At 36.8% G+C, this 21,116-nt stretch overlaps 3 protein-coding genes across 5 annotated transcripts in view; 2 read left to right on the plus strand and 1 right to left on the minus strand.

Moving 5' to 3' along the window:
* Positions 1-10,894, plus strand: part of pip4k2ab (phosphatidylinositol-5-phosphate 4-kinase, type II, alpha b) — a 34,992-nt gene extending 24,098 nt beyond the window's left edge. Inside the window, exons 6-11 of the mRNA XM_067453838.1 lie at positions 1,835-1,873; positions 3,579-3,674; positions 5,229-5,342; positions 5,519-5,771; positions 8,481-8,584; positions 8,668-10,894. Coding sequence (XP_067309939.1) covers positions 1,835-1,873; positions 3,579-3,674; positions 5,229-5,342; positions 5,519-5,771; positions 8,481-8,584; positions 8,668-8,748 — 687 coding nt within the window. The 3' untranslated portion in view covers positions 8,749-10,894. The remainder of the gene's footprint in view (positions 1-1,834; positions 1,874-3,578; positions 3,675-5,228; positions 5,343-5,518; positions 5,772-8,480; positions 8,585-8,667) is intronic.
* A 2,047-nt stretch (positions 10,895-12,941) lies between these two features.
* On the minus strand, positions 12,942-18,624 carry bmi1b (bmi1 polycomb ring finger oncogene 1b). Of its 3 annotated transcripts, none has more exons than XM_067453839.1 (10): positions 18,162-18,624; positions 15,396-15,527; positions 15,208-15,304; positions 14,966-15,021; positions 14,750-14,800; positions 14,554-14,662; positions 14,351-14,390; positions 14,151-14,249; positions 13,963-14,043; positions 12,942-13,887 (listed from the first exon to the last, which is right to left on the minus strand). In XM_067453839.1, exons 2-10 carry the CDS (start codon positions 15,511-15,513, stop codon positions 13,558-13,560), a joined length of 981 nt encoding a protein of 326 aa, XP_067309940.1. In that variant the 5' UTR covers positions 15,514-15,527; positions 18,162-18,624; the 3' UTR covers positions 12,942-13,557. The 3 variants fall into 3 exon arrangements, with proteins under 3 accessions (XP_067309940.1, XP_067309942.1, XP_067309943.1); XM_067453841.1 differs by lacking the exon at positions 18,162-18,624 and adding an exon at positions 16,202-16,316; XM_067453842.1 differs by lacking the exon at positions 18,162-18,624 and adding an exon at positions 15,897-16,026.
* Positions 16,161-21,116, plus strand: part of si:dkey-29d8.3 (uncharacterized protein LOC556220 homolog) — a 33,429-nt gene continuing 28,473 nt past the window's right edge. Inside the window, exon 1 of the mRNA XM_067453844.1 lies at positions 16,161-16,294. Coding sequence (XP_067309945.1) covers positions 16,258-16,294 — 37 coding nt within the window. The 5' untranslated portion in view covers positions 16,161-16,257. The remainder of the gene's footprint in view (positions 16,295-21,116) is intronic.

A 21,116-nucleotide genomic window follows, 5' to 3' on the forward strand; every position in this document is an offset into this window, starting at 1 on the left:
AACTTTAAAAATAAAATATGATATAAAACTTAATTTGATAACAAAAGAAAAAAAATGTGAAAAAAAAGCATCTCTATAGTGATTCATATTATAAATACATTTTCAGTTTTTTAGAATAAGCAAGTTTTTAGGATAACCATTTAAATGACTATCTCAAAAATGATTTAAAACGTAAAAATGAGAAACCCGAGACTTTATTTTTGTATTGTAGGGCATAAAACTGGGTCAAGGCGGCTCAAAGGAGCATGTCGTAATCACAAAATTAGTACAACTTTTATAAAAATGTTGATTTTACAATGTAGTCTAATTATGTTTTGTGCTCAAATTTATTATTTGGAAGATAATTATTATACTGTAAATATTGTTTCAATTACACATTCATTACCTTATGAACTGTGATTACATTATATAAGTTGCTACAAATAAAATGTTCTCATACAATAACCATTACATTACATTAAAAAACCCATTACTACTTTGAGCTCAAGATTTTATTATGGTTTAAGAAAATTATTACATAATGAACATTTTATTGCATTCATAATGTAAGACTTATTACTTTTTGCAGTTATGACATTGTGTTGTTATTAAATTCCTACCTAGTTCTTCCTTGTGTGTTCATGAGAGAAGTAGTGATGTCTTATTCATAAACAAATGATTCTTTTGAATCAGATCTGATTGTTCCAGAGTGGGAAATAAATATACACACTCACCTAAATGATTATTAAGAACACCTGTTCAATTTCTCATTAATGCAATTATCGAATCAACAAATCACATGGCAGTTGCTTCAGTGGATTTAGGGGTGTGGTCCTGGTCAAGACAATCTCCTGAACTCCAAACTGAATGTCAGAATGGAAAGAAAAGTGATTTAAGCAATTTTGAGCGTGGCATGGTTGTTGATGCCAGACGGGCCGGTCTGAGTAATTCACAATCTGCTCAGTTACTGGGATTTTCACGCACAACCATTTCTAGTGTTTTTAAAGAATGATGTGAAAAGGGAAAACGTGCAGAATGTGGCAGTCCTGTGGGCGAAAATAACTTGTTAATGCTAGAGGAGAATGGGCAGACTTTGACTGAAATAACCACTCGTTACAACCGAGGTATGCAGCAAAGCATTTGTGAAGCCACAAAACGCACAACCTTGAGGCGGATGGGCTACAACAGCAGAAGACCCCACTGGCTACAACTCATCTCCACTATAAATAGGAAAAAGAGGCTACAATTTGCACGTGTAGCCTGGTGGTGGTGGTGTAATGGTGTGGGGGATGTTTTCTTGGCACACTTTAGGCCTCTTAGTGCCAATTGGGCATCGTTTAAATGCCACGGCCTACCTGAGCATTGTTTCTGACCATGTCAATCCCTTTATGAGCACCATGTACACATCCTCTGATGGCTACTTCCAGCAGGATAATGCACCATGTCACGAATCATTTCAAATTGGTTTCTTAAACATGACAATGAGTTCACTGTACTAAAATGGCCCCCACAGTCACCAGATCTCAACCCAATAGAGCATCTTTGGGAAGTGGTGGAACCGGAGCTTCGTGCCCTGGATGTGCATCCCACAAATCATCTCCATCAACTGCAAGATGCTATCCTATCAATATGGGCCAACATTTCTAAAGAATGATTTCAGCACCTTGTTGAATCAATGCCACGTAAAATTAAGGCAGTTCTGATGTCGAAAGGGGGTCAAACACAATATTAGTATAGTGTTCTTAATAATCCTTAAGGTGAGTGTATATTCTATATATAGGTTTTGACCTAATGAGGAAATGACACAATTTTATTTTAGGGTAATGTTTAATAATGACTTAATTTAATTTTTTAGGGATCCACAGTGGCAAGAGAGGCTAGCGACAAAGAAAAGGTAAACTCTTTCTCGTTTTTTAATCGTGTAAGAATAGAACTTTTGAATAGGAGATAAAATTTCATGCTAAAAATATTATCATTTCCAGTGTATGATAACATAAGTGCTCAGAAAATTAGCTGTCATTTGCCTGTTGGATATACTGCATGTCTGTGTTTGGAAAATGTTTTTAAAAAGTTACTTTATATTATAACATCATCTTCCTTTCAATGTGTCTTGTGTATTACTAAACTCCCAAAATAAAATTCTCCTGTGTGAAAAATCCCATTTTCTACTTTCTCCATTCCTTTAGGGCGAAAAAGTGTTCCTTTTTTGATTCAGTGATTTATTTTGCTTCAGAGTAAAGGAAACTGCACTTGTGTAGTTCAGTGGTTTCAATTTATTTAGGTAATGGTCCTGAGAAGCATGAAAATAATGATTAATTATTAGATTAATTTAAACCTAAAAACCGTGGTGTCTCTTATATTGGGAAACCCTATTGTTTTACACTGTAATTTAAGTGCACTGATCTCTGAAGGTAAACAGATGGTAAGTAGAACTAGAGTAAATAATAGATCAGACATTGACTACCGGTACTTTTTTTCAGGAAACATTTGACTGTTGGATTACACATTATCACAATGAATAAACCTTCTGCGAAAACTACACTACCATTCAAAATTTGAGCTCAATAAGTTTTAAATTGTTTTGAAAGAAATTAATACTTTTATTCAGCAAGGGTGCAATAAATTGATCAAAAATGGCAGTAAAAACATTTATAATGTTACAAAAGTTTTCCATTTCAAATAAACGCTGATCTTTTGATCTTTCTATTCATCAAAGAATGCTGAAAAATGTCACGGTATCCACAAAAATCGTAAGAAGTTTGCTGTTTTCATAACATAATCAGAAATGTTTTTTTGAACGGCAAATCAGCATATTAGAGTGAATTCTGATGGACCATGTGACACTGAAGACCGAAGTAATGGTGCTTAACAGTATTTCTGATCAAATAAATGCAGCCTTGATAACCAAAATTCTTTGCGACCCCAAACTTTTGAACAGTAGTCTATATATATAAATACAGTGTGTGCATTAATAAATGATACTCTTGTAGTCTGTTCATTATTTTCTCACATAAAGCAAACCTAATCTTGTGTTTTTCTATGTACATATTGAGGGCATGTGAATGATTTGCATGCATATATATACTTTTATTTCTATATGCATGTTAATCTTGCTGGCATGGTGATTTATTTCTTTGATTAATTTTTCCTCCATTGAGATTTTATATTTACATTCTATCGCTGTATATGATACTCTTGGGCAAATATGAACTGATGTATATTTGTAATCATGTGTCATATACAGATATATTGTCATTCACAGTATTTGATGAAAAGTTTCCTTTGTTTCTCAATTGTGATTTCCTTAACATTTCTCCCATGATATTTTGTCTTCACTTGTTTACTGTACGACAATCAACTTTATATCACTCTGTACTTTTGGTGTTTCTTTTTGATGCATGTATGTGGGATATTTCCATCTTTTTAATTCTTCCATCATCTCCTAAAGGATTTACATGTTCTTTTTGATGAAATGTCAAGAGTTTAAAAAGCCTAAGAACACAGTTCCCTGAAGCTATGTAGAAAGTTCAGGTCTCTCACCTCCACACAGTGATTTGTGGGTGCTTGCGTTTTGCATCTGACTTCCCTTCTCCCTGCAGCCACGGCCACCTGAGGAGGCTCCATCCAAATCACGCATGAGCCAAAAGCTACAAACCATCCGGATTGCCACACGCTTTTACTGCGCCATAAGACACGTAAGGACACGACAGCAAAGAACTGTCCCATATTGCTCAGTGTTCTTCTTCAACATGCATCACCCCGCATTTTGCCTCAGGAAAGCACCGTTCCCTCTGGATCCCACAAGGGACTGTAGACGCCAGCCCAGGGCCAGTGCTTTAAGTTAAAGTTATCGTCCTGTTTCAGAACGGTGACTCCTCCTTCAACAAACTCTGCTGGAATTGCAAAAAGAACTGGAAGTGTTTTGCTGAGCCATAAGGGGTTTTTATATATACCTTCATATGGTCATCTGCATGTTCTATTAGTTTGGAGTCTCATAAACGGTCAAAACGTATTCTATATTCTAGATTAAGATGTTATTCAGTTCTTCTGCAGAACACAAAGAGAATTTATTAAACTAGAACAAAGATATTTATAGCTAAATAATGTATGTTTGATTTGATGCATCATAAATGCAATGCATTACAAATCTAACGCATGGAAATCAGATCAGTGAATTAATCGGATAGTTCACCAAAAAAGGAGAGTTCTGTCATTTACCTCCTCATGTCTTTCCAAGCCTGAATCAAGTGGTTTTTGGTTAATACAATGAAAGCAAATGGAGTCCAGTGTTGTTCTGAACCCCAGCGACTTTTATAATATCAGCAGAAGCAAAAAAAAAAAAATCTAAATATCTCCTTTTGTGTTCCACAGAAGAAAGTAGCCCAAGTCATATAGGTTTGTTGCGACATGAGGGTGAGAAAATTACAGATTTTTAATTTATTTTTTCATTTTTGGGGGAACTATCCCTTTAATCATGATACTAACTGTAGACTTTAGATTGTTGATGAAAGTAGGCATTTAGGAAATAAGCCTTGGTTTAATCATTGTGATTATTTAAATGCTGTAATTGTCTGTTGGCTCTAATAGTGAGATCTAAATCACACCCTGTTGCTCCGAGTGTCCACAGGAGGCTGAAATCTGCTTTATATTTCACCCGACTGCATCTGTGATGTGTTTTTTTTAAGCTCACTTAGTGAATTGTCAATTGTTGTGTGTGGGCAGCTCGTAATTGCACCAGACCAAGTGCTCAACTTATTAATCCCAACCCCAAGCCCCCTCCTCCTCCCCCCCCCCCCCCCATTTTTTTTTTTTTTTTTTTAATGGTGATTTTTAGTGTAATATTTATTATTATTTAGTGTAGTGTAAATGTGGAGTGATTCCACAAGACTAGCAGCACCAAAAAATAGCAAACATACTGCCTGTGTTTGGGCAAACACACAGTTCCACCCCATTGGTCGAGCTAATGTTGTTTTGTCTGTCCCAGTTGGGCCGCTCAAACAAACAGATTGCATTTCTTTTGGTACTGCTAATGGCATAACTTCATTTTGTTCCATATGTAGAAATATTGCTACAAGAATTAGTTTTGTCATAAAGTTTACTTTTTGTGTGTATTAACCCATCAAAATATGTGCAGAAGAAAATCAGAATTTATGATATTGTATGTTAGTGGCACCATCTTTTTTTTTTAAATTATTATTATTGCTTAGATTTTGCTACTTTAACACTTCCCTCCCCTTTGTGAATAACAGACCAAGGAGCTTCCAACTTACAAAGACAATGACTTCATCAATGATGGCCAGAAAATCTACATAGATGAGGAGAACAAGAAAATGTTCCTGGAGAAACTGAAGAATGACGTAGAGGTATGTGTGCTCCTCCATCATGCGCTCTGCCGCTGTCACACTGTTCGTTTGCTTTGTTTAATGTAATTGGATCATTAAACTCTTATCTAAACACTCATTCGCCCTAATCGCCCCTCTGTGTCTAATTACAAAGACTGATTGTTTCACGCTTAATCCTTTGAAAAATGTGTTTCCAGTTCCTGGCCCAGCTGAAGCTGATGGACTACAGTCTGCTGGTGGGGATCCATGACGTGGAGCGAGGGGAGCAGGAACAGCCCGAGGAGGAGAGTGAGGACAATGATGCTGGAGAGGAGGAGGGAACGGAGAGTGACGGAGGGGCCACTGGATCCCCGCCAGACAGCCCCAGTAACACGCTAGACAGCAATAAACCTCTGGGCCCGGGAGAGTTTGACCCCATCATTGACGTATATGCCATCAAGAGCCATGAAAGTGAGTCTTCCCAGCTCAAACTAAATTAAAAGTAGGGTTGCTAGGCTGTTGCTAGATGGGTTTTGTGTTCTTTATGGTCTCTAGATAAGCTTGAGTCATTTTAATTTATTTTTTGCCAATTTGATCTGGATGAAAATTCATCCAGTCATTTAGAAAAGTAATACAAGCCTAATGATTTGAGTTGCCATTCATGCCTGTAGCACAAATGATACTGGTAATGCACACAGTTTTAATATTAGGAGTTTTGAGAAAACTATACATTGGGGGGGAGACTTACATTAAGTTACAATGAACAGCAATAGAATGACACCATTCCTGTGTAAATATTCCATTATTCTTTTCATTCCATTCTCATCTCAGCTTGTGGGACACTTGGCACACTTTTTTGACCTTTTTTCATATTACATATTTTAGTAATCATCATAAATTAGATGTCATTCGAAAGCTTGCAAACTCAAAAATGATCCTGTGAAAACCGTTTTGAAACTGGACATTGCTTTACCATGGAAACGGTACTCTTAATTTCTCTCTCCTATTGAGTGAGCTCTCTAAGTGAGTGGCTCTCCTAGTGAGTGCCGCCAGGCTTCATTTTACAAAATGTATTTTAACTACTTTAAATCAACCTTTTCTGATCTTGACAAAACGCATATCGTCGGAAAATTATAAGTCTCAAGGTTTTATATTTGATGTCTATTTTGTAATAAATGTGAAATTTGGATAATAATAAAAAGGTATCAATTTGTTACAGGAGACCGTATAAAAAAAATGGTATGTGGGTGACACCTGGTGGCTATTGTTGGTACAGCGCCTAAACAGAATCTCATAGGAACTTTAATTTTTAGTAACCTGACAAGCCAGACCCACATCAAGATGTTTGGTCTGGAAACTCACCATTGACAGGCCTCAATCCGAGGGGCGGGATAAACGGTTGTCTTTCAAACTCCCTCTGCACGCGATAGGATAGCGCTACAACCAACCAAAGCAACGAAGGTGAAACAGAGCTTGTTGATAGATTAAACATTCGCCGTATCCGGTCGGCAAAACTCTGAACATATCTTCCCTTTTTAAGAATGACTTCAGTGCCGTTCTTTGTTCTTTTCTCAGAGAAAAGCTTAACTCCAAGTCTTCCAGAGTCACGGTCAAAGCTGATTCGAAAGACCGCCGTTCGCCAGTTTCTGTGTTTACTAGAAGCACACAAACGCAACTCGGCCGTCGTCATTATGGCCCCGCCCCCCGACTCTATACACAATGTGATTGGCCCGGCAAGAGTTAGGGGAATACAGCTCAGAAGGGTATTGAGAGTTGCTAGACGACACTCGCGGGCAGATTAAATTTGCTGCCGCTAGGGTGCGTCTAGATTTCTAGGCTAAATTTTTACGATCTCCCCTTTAAATTTGGAACACAACTAGGTTAGACATATTTATTTGATTTTATAGTAATTTTATAGTGAGGATTATTTTGTCAAATATATATTTTATATAAAATAAATACATTTGATTTAATACAGTACAGTAAATTTAAACTTCCATAACTTTTTCATACTTTCAGCAATAATCTGCTGAGTGTCTTCTTTACGCCGCATTCACACGGGGCGTAGGCGTTAACGCTTCCCATTTACTTTGAATGGGTGACATCATCCGTTGCCGAACTGAATTGTGGGTTCCGTCGCGGCGCTTCACTCGCGTTGCAAGCGGCAGAAGTTGAAGAATTCTCAACTTTTCAAGCGCCAGCGCAGGCGTCATCCAATCAGATCGCCGTATGCAAATATCCTACAGCAGACGCTAGCCAACAGCTTTGAGCACCTGTGCAGTGCACTGACAACAACTACACGGGCAATCGCATACACACATAACACCAAATCGGCATCCATTTCATCTCACAGACTAGCAAGTTAATGTGATTGGCTGTTGTCACTATGACGATCGCGTCAGCACCCAGCTTCAGCCACGCCCTCCGTCAAGCGTTAACGCCTACGCTCCGTGTGAATGCGGCGTTAGAATCAAGACCAAACTTGGATGGTGCATTTTCACATCTATTCTCAACAAGGAGGGTGACAGTTAAGGGGTTAAATTACAGTGTTATATTGCATAATTATGGATTCAAAAAATAATGTATTATTCTTTTTTTTCTGATGCAGTCAGTTCGATAGTTCCAGATTTTTACGATTTCTATTTTTGAGTATTGCTTTTTATATTTATGGCATGAATATTATTAATTAAATGTTACATTTTACATTTTTCTCCTAACAAAAAGAAAACGTGCAACAAGCTAGAAATTATATAGCTGCAATGCAACTCAACTAATTATTAAACAGTTTTTTTAGAAAATGAATAGCATTCCTGACTTTTTCTAACTTTGTTTGTTATCCAGCTAGATAACATTATTTTGGTGACAAATCGGCAGATTCTGCAACAATCATGAAAGCGTCCCATGAAACCAAGCATTTGCAAGACAAATAAATACAAAGTTCTGTCAGGAAACTCGAGATGGCACAGGCTGATAGGTCCTTAACTCGATCTGCTTGCAATGTATCAGCAGCCAAGACCAGAACATATCCATTGCCGTGCCAAACAGTTGTCAGAAGTTGTCATGGCAGAAACGGATCTGAGTGAATGTTAAATATTCAGTGGCAGCACAGCACTGGGCCAGATAGTTCTGTCTCGCTTTATTCCAGTTGTTTCTTAAAAACTAGTGCGTTCTACCTTACAGGTGCTCCTAAAAAAGAAGTCTATTTCATGGCGGTGATTGACATCCTCACTCCATATGATGCCAAGAAGAAAGCAGCCCATGCAGCTAAGACAGTCAAACATGGGGTAAGAGATACAAACTAAGTTCCAATATGCCATAATCACAATGCTAGTCCTAAATGACACGTTTTCGCTCCTCCTCTCTCCAGGCAGGGGCGGAGATCTCGACGGTCAACCCCGAGCAATATTCAAAGCGCTTTTATGACTTCATCACCGGCATTCTGTCCTAACCGCTGCCTGAGGCGGAATCACAGGTGGTCACATATGAGCTCATATCCTAAGAGAGGTTTCGCTGTGGTAACGGATACATTGTCTCTCTCTACCACTTATCGAAGGATCACTTCTGAGATTTTTTTTTGTGTGTGTTTGTTTTCTCCTCTGTTCGATTATGGCTCCCTGTGGTTGATAAGGCATACATGTGATATAGTCATGCATATATAGCGTTCTGTATCTTTGTGTTAGATATTGTTGATTGAGAAACCGAGTGATGTTGTTTGTGCCCAGCTACGTGGTATGATTATCATATTGGAATTCTCAAAGCTGCTTCTATATTTATTGTCCTTACATTTGCGGAGAAAGAAATTAATTGTTCTTAATAAAAACTTGTTGTTAATAATATATTTTAATTTAGGAAATAAATTCAGCCCTGAACAAATATGACAGGAGTCAGAATAAAAATAAAACGGAGCGTAATTGTTTGAAAGTGTTAATTGCACTATCGCTCTTTAGCTGCAGGCGGTACCTTTAAATCGAGTCAGTTTTTTCTATCCGTTTACAAAGTGATGCAACTTCAGGTTCAACTGCTAAATTCATAGTTAAGCTCCAATCAGCGAATTGGATTTAGATGATCTGCCTGTTGTGCATTGTAAAGTCTTGCACAGGAGCTCAATATTTGCAGTTGACTCCAATAGTAATGTTTAGTATAAAGAAACAGTTTTTGCACATGATCTAATGCACCAAAAGGTTTATGCAAACGATTCCAGTTTTACCACTGACTCGCGGAGGGTCATGCAATAGTAGTGATTCGTAGAATGTGTAAAGCACCTAATGGGTTACATGTGTCGCCACTTTTGTATCCCTAGTGAAAGAACAAGACATTGCCTGTTTTTTTTTTTGTTGATTAGAGAACATGTTATGAAAATGAAGCATATTTTGTACCTCCTTTTTGTTCACAGTTACAATTTGCAAGTTTACAGTGGGCCGTACTCTTGAGAATGCAGTTGTGCTGGCGCTATATTGATGCTTGAATCTGCGTATAGTGTTTCAGCTGCACTGTAAAGAGGGGAGAACGCTGCCTGACTCTAAGTCTATCTGTTGATATCTCTTTCCCTCTCTCTTTCCCTCTCTCTCTCACTCTCTCTCTCTCTCTGTCATCATTGTCTGAACTTTGTGTGATCCCAGAGACCTTTAGTATTATAAAAATATATAGATATTGTGATATGTCTTCTTCTGGAATATTGTTTGCAAAGTAATCCTAAATATTCTACTGTATGTGTTGACATATATACACTGTGCGAGGGTGTGCCTTTTTTACTCGGAATTATTTAATTTTGTATTTGAATCATTTTTTAAAAAGAGACGTTTGAAAAATGTTATTTTCTAAAAAGGGAAAGGTGAATAGGACAAATCCTACGGTGGTTTTGCTGTTCATGTGTAGATGTGTAAATATGCAAGTGTATTGTGTGTTTGCAATATTATGACTGAATGTTGCAGTCCTAATGGTACAAAAACTTTACGGTTTTCCTGAAATGATTAAATCGGTCAGTTAGCTTCATTTACCAATACGTTGTTGTTATAACAAGTTATTTTTGGTTAAAACTCTTTTGAGGATTGATGTTTCTATTTTATTTTTAGGTCCTAACAAACAAGCAATGTCAGTTCTTGTTTTAGGACAATTTTCAGTGGAAGTCTATGTGTGTGTGTGTGTGTGTGTGTGTGAATTAGCACAACAGGTTTCATGAACACACACTCCTAATTTAGTCTTTGAGGAATTTGATGTCTGTATAATACATTTGAGTCTAAAAGAAGCCACTTTGGAGCCACTTCTATGAGCTTTTGAGGGGAAAAAGACTTCACTTTGTATAGAGTTGAGATCTCATGTGATGTAATATGTAAAAACACGCTTTCATGTTGATGGTACAGTGCGAGTTTGATACTTTAACGTTTGATGAAGAGGAAAAAAAGTTAAGGAAATGTGAACCCTTTTAAATACGCTGTCAAAGGAAGCTGTTATCGGTTGTCAGTCTACTTGTCATATCTGTTATCTACGTCATGAAAGTGTGCAGCTCTTGTGTGTATGTGCTGTAGGCCTAAAATATTTAACAGCATCCTGTCTCATAAGCATTGCTCAATAAAACGATGCATTGCTCAGCTTGATTAATGGTTATATAATATTCATGTATTATGGCAAAATCGTACATTCACAATACAAACCATTAAAAAAAAATGCTATTAAGTGCTTTCCCTAAAAGGCCTATTTTTGGTTGTGTTATTCGTTAAACCTGTGGATAGACAAAATAACTGTTATGTAATGGTTCTTCATTCAGTTTGAAATATATCTTTTGTTGAATACAAATTAAACTGCTTTTACTTGACTTTCAAAATATAATACACTCACAAGGGTAACATTTTGTACATTTGGGTTGATTAGTGTGTTACACACTTTGTGTTAACTTTGATATAATGTTTCCATATTCCAAATTGGTTAACACATGCATATTACAAATCACTATCATACATGATAACATTTCATGTAATTAATAAAAAGAAGAAAGGTCTACTTTTGGTGATGTACTTCATAAAACTGTTGGGCTTTGGATGAATAACACGCTTACAACCACACGAGGGCGCATCGCGCTCCCGTACTGTTGAATGACAATCAATGGGCCTTCCAGAAACGTTTTACCTGTTATTGACGCGGTAATTTATAAATATCTGTATCCTTTTTTTATTCTTTTTTTTTTTTATGAAAGGCTGAACTGAACAATCTAAGGGGTGGGCCCTAAGTGGTATCATTTATGTTTCCAGCAGTGCCGCGCTATCAAATCGAGTACTGAATCCAGAACGGCTCCGACTGAAAACTGACCTACGTATGGACATTTTCATCAATTTCTTCTTGTTTTTTCTTCTTTCTTATTGTCAGTGGGCCTGTTTTTAAATGAACAAGGCAAACTCAAAAGGTTAATCTCAGCGCAACTACAATTTATAATTTAAAATCTTTTAATTTAAACTTAGACGCAGTGATGAGTCTGCGTTTCAGAGACATTTATCCAAAAATGCGCTTCGGTATCCATTTCAATTTGGGGCTATGAATTTCAAAAGATCTTTAACAAGCCGAAATGGATTTTACGGGACTTTCTCCTTTATTTCTTTGATATAAATGTTAACATTTAAAACGGAATTTTTATTATTATTTGAACAAATACAGCGTACATCGATAATAGCCAGCTTAAAGGGTAACTAAACCCCTGTTAACAAACCGCTAATTCTGAGAGAATTTACGAAATTATTCAAGCATATTTAGACAGTATCTAAACAATTAACTTACTAGGTAATGCAATTATACAATAAAAACAGTGTTTATTTGGAGATTGTTAGGTTATGCCTATCGGTTTTGTTCAACTTACTAAATTAAGATAAATAGGCTAGGTAGGCTACTCTAGCTATAATTACGAGAACGAAATAGGCGGTAGTAGTGCACTGTAAGTAGACTAAATATGTATGTACATCTTCAGTGAGGAACTGTTAAATCCAGTGATGGTCTGACATTCAGTGAGTGGAGCCTACATGAGGTCAGTGAGAGCGATCTGCACGGACAAGAAAATACAGGAGCCGGACGACACAAACTAGCCTAACTAGCTAGGCTACATAAGGTAACGTTTGTGATCATTTTTACAACAGTCAACAGGTACAGCCAAAGGTTTGAGAGATTTGCTCTACCTCGCTAGACCTTTAAAACATTTAACCTACTTTATGGAGTTAAGCCGTAGCCCGTTGTTATTCATTGTTATTGTTGACCGACTATTAATATTTATTTATGTGTCATTAACGGCACTATAGTTTTATAAGATAGTATTTTTCTAGTTTGCAACCACCAGGTCATTATTTTAAACTGGATTAATTTCTATTGATCACAGACTGACAGGGGTCAAAGCACAATTTACTGAACTGTGAAAATTAGGCCTTAGTACAATTCACTTCATGAACATGCTAGTTGCTATTAAGAATTAACTATGCTCACACATTTTACAATTAAATATTTAAACCATTTATCTTTATACAGCTAAAATTAAAAAATAAAGAAAGGTGGGTATTGATCAGCTTTGGCCTGAGAACCGAAATTATTCAAGGTTAGTAGGTTTTGGTTTTTTAAGAAGAACAGGCCTGCAAACAAAGTCAAGAAAGTCCACACACTGTATTTGGTAATTTAAAAAAAGTAAAATGTTTATTTAGACAAAGTAAATAACAAACAACCGCTTGAACATAATTGTAGAGGAGAAAAGAACGCTCAAAGTTGAGAAATATAAAATCACGCGAGGAAGAATCCATTTCTCGAGATATTTCTCATCACAACGAGCACATATCAGATTTTTATTTATTTATTAGTTTCTGGGTTTATCCAAAACAATACTGACGCTGCATTTCTGCCCTTTGCAAATGAACTGGTGTCACATTTCAGCCGAATAAAATCAATACAACCTGGATAAACATTCCGCGTGTCGCAATGTATTTTATTGTTGATAGACACGGAAATTAATTATATACATGATGCTCTAATCTAAATGAACAAGACAGAGTTTATAAAAACACCTAGATACATTCTCCTTCTTGCGAGTTTCCCAGTACTCTTCACAATATTAGTTATGCAATAGTAATACAAAATATAACACAAACAATGCTGTGTTACAAAGTTCACACATGGTGGCAAAACAAATATATTTAAAAATGATATAAAAATTTGAAGAGGTGGTTTATAAAGAAAGCATCTACATCACAGCTCTGTTTGCATGGGGTTGATGGCTTTGGCATCCATAAACAAGTCACCCAAGAGAGTTGGCGCCATTATGAGAAGTTTTGCAGACTTTGCTGCTGAAAGGAGTTTGGCCATTGTGGCCCACTTTGGCAGAGACTCCATTAACAGTGGAGATATGGGGGAAGCTGGGATGTGGAGACTGGACAGGGGTGCTTGGGCTGGGTAGAGAAGAGGATGTCGAGGGAGCGGCAGCAGCAGTCGGGCTGTTTGGTTTGTCACTGCTGGAATCACTTTCCGTATCAGGCCTTCTGCCGCCAGTCATATTATCCCTTGGGCTGCTCAACTTCATTTTTTTGCAACCAGGCCGAACTCTGTACTTTAATGGCAAGGGCCCATTCTGTAAAATATCAACAGATTAATCTCCGCTTTAAAAGCCATCTGACTAAAATGGAATAAAACAGTTTACCCCTACCCTTCTCCATGTGTAGATATAAGCAATATCCATAAGAGTATAATAATCCTTCAATGGCTCATCTTCATACATAACTTCAATCTGGAAGAAAAAAAAGTCTCCTATTTAAACAACCTCAATTTGTCAATAAGTAAAAGGTGTTGAGAGCTGATTAAACCTTTTTAGTAAAATAATGCAAACAAGATTACCTGAAAGGTACATGGAATATCCATTTTACTTCTGAGAAATTTTCTGAGATGCATTACTGTCATAGCTGCAGGGCATTGTAAGTACCGCTTTACATTCACCTACGAAAATGAGACCATTACAAAAAATTCAGTAAGCAGTCCACTGTAAGCCTCAAAACTGACTTGTTCTCAGATATTTAATTTATTACAAAATGAATTACCTCTTTTGTGGTCTCCTTTTCTTCTCCATCTTTACTAAACCTGATAATTTTAAAAGAAAATAATGAATTCATGTCTGGTGTAGCCTACTAATTTTATGACTTTTACTATTTTCATGGTATTGATTTCATAAGCAACATGAAAGTGATCTCTAATTATAATTAAATGTATACCCCATAAGGAGCTTATATTGAAGTGCACCTACTTGTTCTGATCAAAAAACTCAATGGACAGACTGATGATCTCATCATCAGCAATGATTCTCTTGTCTTCATCTGCCACTTCTCCTCTGTCTTCATTAGAACCATTAGTAGCTGAATGACAATAAATAATTACAACATGTACATAAAAAACGAGCAAGGCTGCTTATGAATTAAAACATCTCAGTGATCTTATTTTACCATCAACTGATGGATGCTCCGCATAAAAATCCCTCCTTCGTTTCATCTCATCTGAGTAACAAAAGCACATCAACAGCATTATTTCTTGGTTTAGTTATATTGCCCAGACATTTTTTAACACAAACCTGAAAATATAACAAGTTATGTGATGCCCAGACTCTTCAGAAACTAAATTAATAAATACAATTAAAATGAACACAACATTTTTACACTTACTTTTGAACAAACCAGGCACCAGCTTGTAAACAATGTCCTGAAGGGTCTTATCTGACCTGAAATATACAAGCATTTTTTTATTTATTCATTCATTCATTCACATACATCAAAAGCTTTAGATTTTCTGAAGGAAGTAGCATGTAGCAACATGGATACTGAAAAATAGATAGGCTTATATTTTAAAATATGGTAATCAGAAATAAAATATGTAAGCAAAAAAAAACACATAAACCCAGAATTACCTGATATTGAGGAGAGGTTTTGTTTTATGAACCTGGACATCACAAATAGGACAATATTTGCTGGTCTCCAGATACCTCACAATGCACATTTTGCAGACTAAAAACAACAGAAGGCAAATTTATTACGCGCCAACAAAGTAACGCTTTGAATAAATGATAATTTAATAACTTACAGACTTCGGACTTACATGAATGCAAACATTCGACAATGGTGGTCGCGTCAATGAAGTATCCTCCACATAAAACGCACATCAAATGAGGATTTAGCTCCGTTATCTTGATCCTCGTTGTTCGGTGCATTGTCATTTGAGTTCGCTTACCTGATAACCAAACAAAATACATAATGATTTAGTCATAATAGAAAAACAAAGTCTGACTATTAAGGTTCAGATGGTCAACTTGCACTAAAAGCGAACAAAAAAATGCGACCAAGACAGAATATTTAACATGCAGGTAACCCGACAAATTGACAAGTCAAATTAACTAAGCTAGTGTTTTTCCTAAATTCACATCGCCTTTGGCTAAACTCATTGGCATTCCTGCGAAGTGTTCACACACAATTTGAAATGGTTTTCGTTTATTTGCAGGGATGCGTACAGGTGAGAACGAAAGCCAAAATGCCCAGACTTATAGTTGCTATGACGACGGGTTGTAATTGGCATTGAGCCAGTCAAAACGAAGCCGCATACCTCGCTTGATTCACACAGATGGTCCGTATCATTACAAATGACCATAAAAGCAACCAATTAAAGGTAAAGCGACTTCCTCTCGACCACTGTGTTTCTCGCCTAAAAGCGTGCCGCTGCTTGAACGTGCACGGCTGCCATTTTGCAGACAGCCCCGTGTCCAAGCGAGTTCGCTCTCATGAGGCTGCGACCTGTGCACCACGCACTATTGTTGACGAAGCAGTGAACACTATCGTCTAAACACGTCGTACAACAACCATTTCAGCAAGCATCGCTTCCACTTGTGATAGAGAATACATCTTCCCTGCCTTGACGATGTCTTCAATGAGGAACACAGTCAACGGAAGCTCGAGAGCTCGCGTCTATGAGCCCGCTATCTCTCGACTGCGATATCATGTGGGGTTAGTTCAAAGATGATCCATTTTTATGCAAATGCCAATATCCCGTAACTGCGAACGTTCAATTTTAAACCACCCCCAATGCAGAGCCTACCGAATTCAACGCATTAAATAGTCATTTAATTTCAGATATCTACATTTGGCACAGACCAACCTTTAAATAGTTGCCCAGTGGCTTGGAAAACATGCAGGTAGCATTATAGACGACTAAAATCTTAGTTATAAGTGCTACAAGAACAACTTAAGGGACAAAGTAATAGGCTATCATTCAAACGAGTGCAGAACATTGTGCATTTTAGTCAGTGACACAAACTAAATTCCAAAATAGCAACTAGCCTACGTAGTTTTTGTAGAGCTACTTTTAGGTCTTCCTTAAGTAGGATAATTGTCTTTAGGCTGTATTATTTTACATAATTACTTTTGTATATCGGAAAGTTCACGAAAAAAGTGTCTATCGAAGGCGAAAATAACAGGTGTAACGTTACGTGCTTTGGTTTGGAGCTGGCCTAAGACATTGTTCAAGCTTGGCATATAACCTAATGAAAAATGTAGTTTAGTAGCTTAATCATTTTCAAATTGTGCTATGATTCATATGATGCCACATTTAACACTAGGCTATGCACTGTTTTTTTTTTTTTTCCTATGAAGAAAGAAGTCTAGGTTAAAAAACAAGTAAATCTGTCAGTTTAGCGCATAATACTAGTCTACTGCATATATAGCCTACTGCAGATAACAGATCCTCATATTCAGCATTACAATGACGTGTACTCTTTACTGTAAGAAAGAAGACACTAGCAAGTATTGTGATTTGGTTATACAATAGCTTAGATATTTGCGGTGTGGCAATTTGTGGAGGGAAAAATAGGCCTATAAGATTAATAAATACGCTACAGGCAATATATGCACAGCATATAGGCTAGTGGAAAGGCCAGGCAAGGGGAAAATGTACATAGACTATGTACTAGACTAAGCCAATGACGGCTTAATCATTTAAATATGGCCAGAATTTTTTTGGTAGAGAACTATCAATTAAGTTAGAGCTCAGTCACATTAAGTTAACAACTGACTGATTAAAAGTTATAATCTTTATTGTATCAGGCTAACGAAAAAGACATTTAAATATCAAATCTTAGAATTAGGAATCTTATCCTTACTACTGTCCAAAAAAAAAAAAAAACTTCAGTTCAGTCTGTAGGCTACGTGTCAGGTCATAGGTTGCCGAATCGAGGCAATGCTTTAGATTATTTTTAAACCCTCACACAAAACACCCAAACAAGTTACATTCAGTGACAAATAAACAATAGTCCACACGCTTGCAAATATATTTACGCGGAAGTTAAACACCTCAAAATAATAATAATTCATGTGTTACAGCCTAGGAGGAGGTACCCAACAAATAGGCTACGCATATGAATTTAAGTTAATAAAATTAATCGATGACATTAAAACACTGTAAAGTAAATTTTACCTAAATATACACACTCTAGAGTACTCAATTCTATAAAATAAGAGAGCAACTGATTGATTTTAGAGCGAGAAAAAATGGATGAAAGTGGTCACCCGTTAAACACCTGACCCAACTCGCCTGTTCTTCAGCGCGCGGCGACTTTTTAGATTCAAAGAAACACTTGAAGATAATATTATTCTTTACTTTTACAAAAATGCCATACTCATTGACGTGCACATTGTGTTAACATATGTCATTGGTGGCGTTTCATAAAAGAAATTAAGAAAACTGAAATGAAATTCGTATGAGAAACGACCAGATACAAGAAGCAACATTACTACTCTCTGATCTCCGAAGAAGGAAAAAGAAAACACAATCAGAAAAGCTTGTATTCCGCTCGTACATGCATTCAAGCGTACATACCCAGTATATTCACGATGGTTTCCTAGCTTTGTTGTGGCAGACAATGAAACTTGAGAGTCGATCAGCAAAAAATGAATGCTACTGAAGCGGCCATCTTGGAATGAGCTGCAGACGCTGTCAATGGTTGGATCTAACGTACCACCACCGTGCTCATTGTGGCCTTCTTGCGCAATTGCACATAGGTTACCGTAGCTCAATCTTCGCACACACGTTCCGATTTAATTCACAGATACGTCCACAAATTCCGGTCACAGATGGTCAATTCCAGAGGCTTACTTCTCCCGCACGGCGATCTGGAAAAACACAGTGTCTGATGGTTCAGTGCGAACTGACACAGTCCCCAAAATGGCTTAGTTCGACCGCCCCACTCCATCACGTGATCTCATTCCTTACGGGTAGCCTGGGAATTAGTAGTGGGGTATATCATCAATAGGGTACCCCTCTTACGGATATGTCTTTGTCAAACCTCACCACCCACATCACATTTCTGAAGAGGAAACCCCTCGCCAAGTCATGTATTCTGGTCGGAATGGTTCGCAGACTATTACCAATGATCTAACTTTAGAATGATCTATCTTTATTTTTACGTAGCCTAATCATAATGCCTAAATGGAAAAGAAGCACAAGGGGTCTTATCTTATGTCGAATTAGGCTGTAATTTTAAATGGCATCATAAAAGATATGCTATGCAAGAGGAAAAGGTAACTAGGCTAGGCTACTAAAAAAATCTCTCTTTTTTTCGGCTAACTCGCGCTGTTTTTTTTTTTGTTTGTTTTTTTTTCATACAAAATTAACTTTTTAATAGGCAACTTGCTACTCGTAACTGCTGCTCAATAGGGCTAGATAACGTTTTACTTCACTGCCTCTTATAGGGCTATATATTTATTCAAACAAGTAAAGCAAATGATCGAAATTAGTCTTAGCCTACAAGCTGTATTAAGGCTACATTCCAAATTTTTAGTTACATGATTAGTTAGCCTACTCCGATTAAAAAATGTTGGGCTTTCTGTCAAAATTAGTGATTTAGAAGTTATAGGCCTACTAACGCGTCAGGATAATGCTTTAAATCACACTCACTTTCACGCAGCTATAGTGAAGTTATGTCTCGAATAAAAGAAAAGTCGGGTGCTGAAAATTGACCTCTTGATGTGAATATCTTTCTAATGGTCATATAGCCTACTGGACATGTAGGCTATACTTTAGTTATTGCTGCATTATTTTGCCATATAAGTGAAGTAGTCTAAGCTTAGACTGAACTCGCGTCGAAGGAAAGGCGTTTCTAAGCAACGGCAGGGTTTTATTAAATTGCCATTTATAGGCTATTTTATTTATGTCCTGACTTTATTGTAGGGTTTATAAAGATTTATCAGTTTCAACAAAAATATTGTTCATTTACAAATTCTACAGACCGTTCACAAACGTTACTTAGCTAAGCGTTCCCTTGTAACTGGTCAGAGCACACATAATTTTCAGATTATCAGTGAAACTGATCACGCGCTAGTGCGCGCACTCGCGTGTAGCTTGTATTCTTTGGTGTGTTTTTTTTCTCTGGCGCTGGACTGTCGTTTAGGTTTAGGGCTCTGCGTTCAGCTGCAAACCACACGCACAGGCTGCCTGCCATGACGTCAGCTGCTCTGATACAGGCACTTCATCGAAAACAAAGAAGCTCAGCGTACTGGCGGAAAAGCCGAAGCACTTTAGCCTTAACCGTACCGAGTTCTGCAAAACTAAAGCTTCTTCTGTTACCACCGTAGCAGTTTTACATGGATAGGCTATGAATAATACTAATAGTAAAAAAAAAAAAACTACAAAAACGCATTAACATCAATCGAATTGGTCAGGATAAGCCATTTGAAATTTAAGAAATGATAGGCTATTCTCTCATGGACAGGCTACTGATTATTTCTTTATTCTGACTGAAGATGTCTCCTAACTCAACAAAAGGGCCGTATCTCAATCATCTAGCAGGTGATAACGCAGTACGAAATCTTGAACAACTCAAGAAAGATCTCTCTATGCAGACTGAAGTCTTTGACAACTCAATACATACAGACATCAATGTAAACTTTTCATATATATATATATATATATATATATATATATATATATATATATATATATATATATATGTATATATGTATATGTATATATATGTATATGTGTGTGTGTGTGTATATATGTGTGTAGGCTAGTGAAGTGAATAACAAATGTGCTGCGCGCTTTAATTTAGCCATAGCCGAATAAGGTGCCAAAAAATTTGGACCCGAATCCTATTTAGCCTATATTCAATAAAAACATTAACATTTTAAAGCAGGAGCGCTTTCATATCGGTTATTCGTTCTTTAATCTTAGGCCATGAAGATAATTAAAAGCGACTTGTTATAAAATATTACTGGCAAATAAAATGACCAGATCTCTCAAAAACGTCGGTCTTATCTATATTGGTCTGAAATTTAATGACTGTATTGATTATTGATTGTTTACTGATCCCTTAAAATTGATTTGTGGAACGGGATCTGGAGGTCAGGATTTGTCGCGTTGAGTTTTTTAGTTTAGGCTGTCTTTGTCTAAATCGAATGATGGCGATTTCATGAATAAACATGAATATTGTTCTATTATTATAAGCAATTAAATGTGTTGACAAAAAAGGTCAGACATCACTGTGCCATAGTCTGATTTAAATATTTCACAAAATGTTAAATGGATTTGGATGTATAGCCTAAGCTTTTCTTTTTTCTTTTTTGTTGCATTTTTTCCTTGTACCTCCGCGTATCGTTTATTATAGCCTACAGTCACATTTTCAGGCGTTAGCTAAAAAATCTGGTCAGATTTGATCTGAAGGATTTGTGGCGCATCTTATCAGTTCAATATGTATTTAAGTAGGCCTACTCTGCTCTTAATTTATTAATATATAAGTTGTCATACAGTCTAGAAAGACCTGAGGGGGAAACATTT

Source organism: Pseudorasbora parva, chromosome 9, assembly GCF_024679245.1.
Source record: "Pseudorasbora parva isolate DD20220531a chromosome 9, ASM2467924v1, whole genome shotgun sequence".
Lineage (NCBI taxonomy): Eukaryota > Metazoa > Chordata > Actinopteri > Cypriniformes > Gobionidae > Pseudorasbora > Pseudorasbora parva.

Coding starts and splice junctions, on each gene's coding strand:
- bmi1b (XM_067453839.1), bottom strand. CDS start 15,513: ATGACAATGCACCGAACAACGAGGATCAAGATAACGGAGCTAAATCCT. Junction 14,801..14,965: donor GGTGCCTGGTTTGTTCAAAA/GTAAGTGTAAAA, acceptor TTTGTTACTCAG/ATGAGATGAAACGAAGGAGG. Junction 14,391..14,553: donor GAGTTTTTTGATCAGAACAA/GTAGGTGCACTT, acceptor TAAAATTATCAG/GTTTAGTAAAGATGGAGAAG.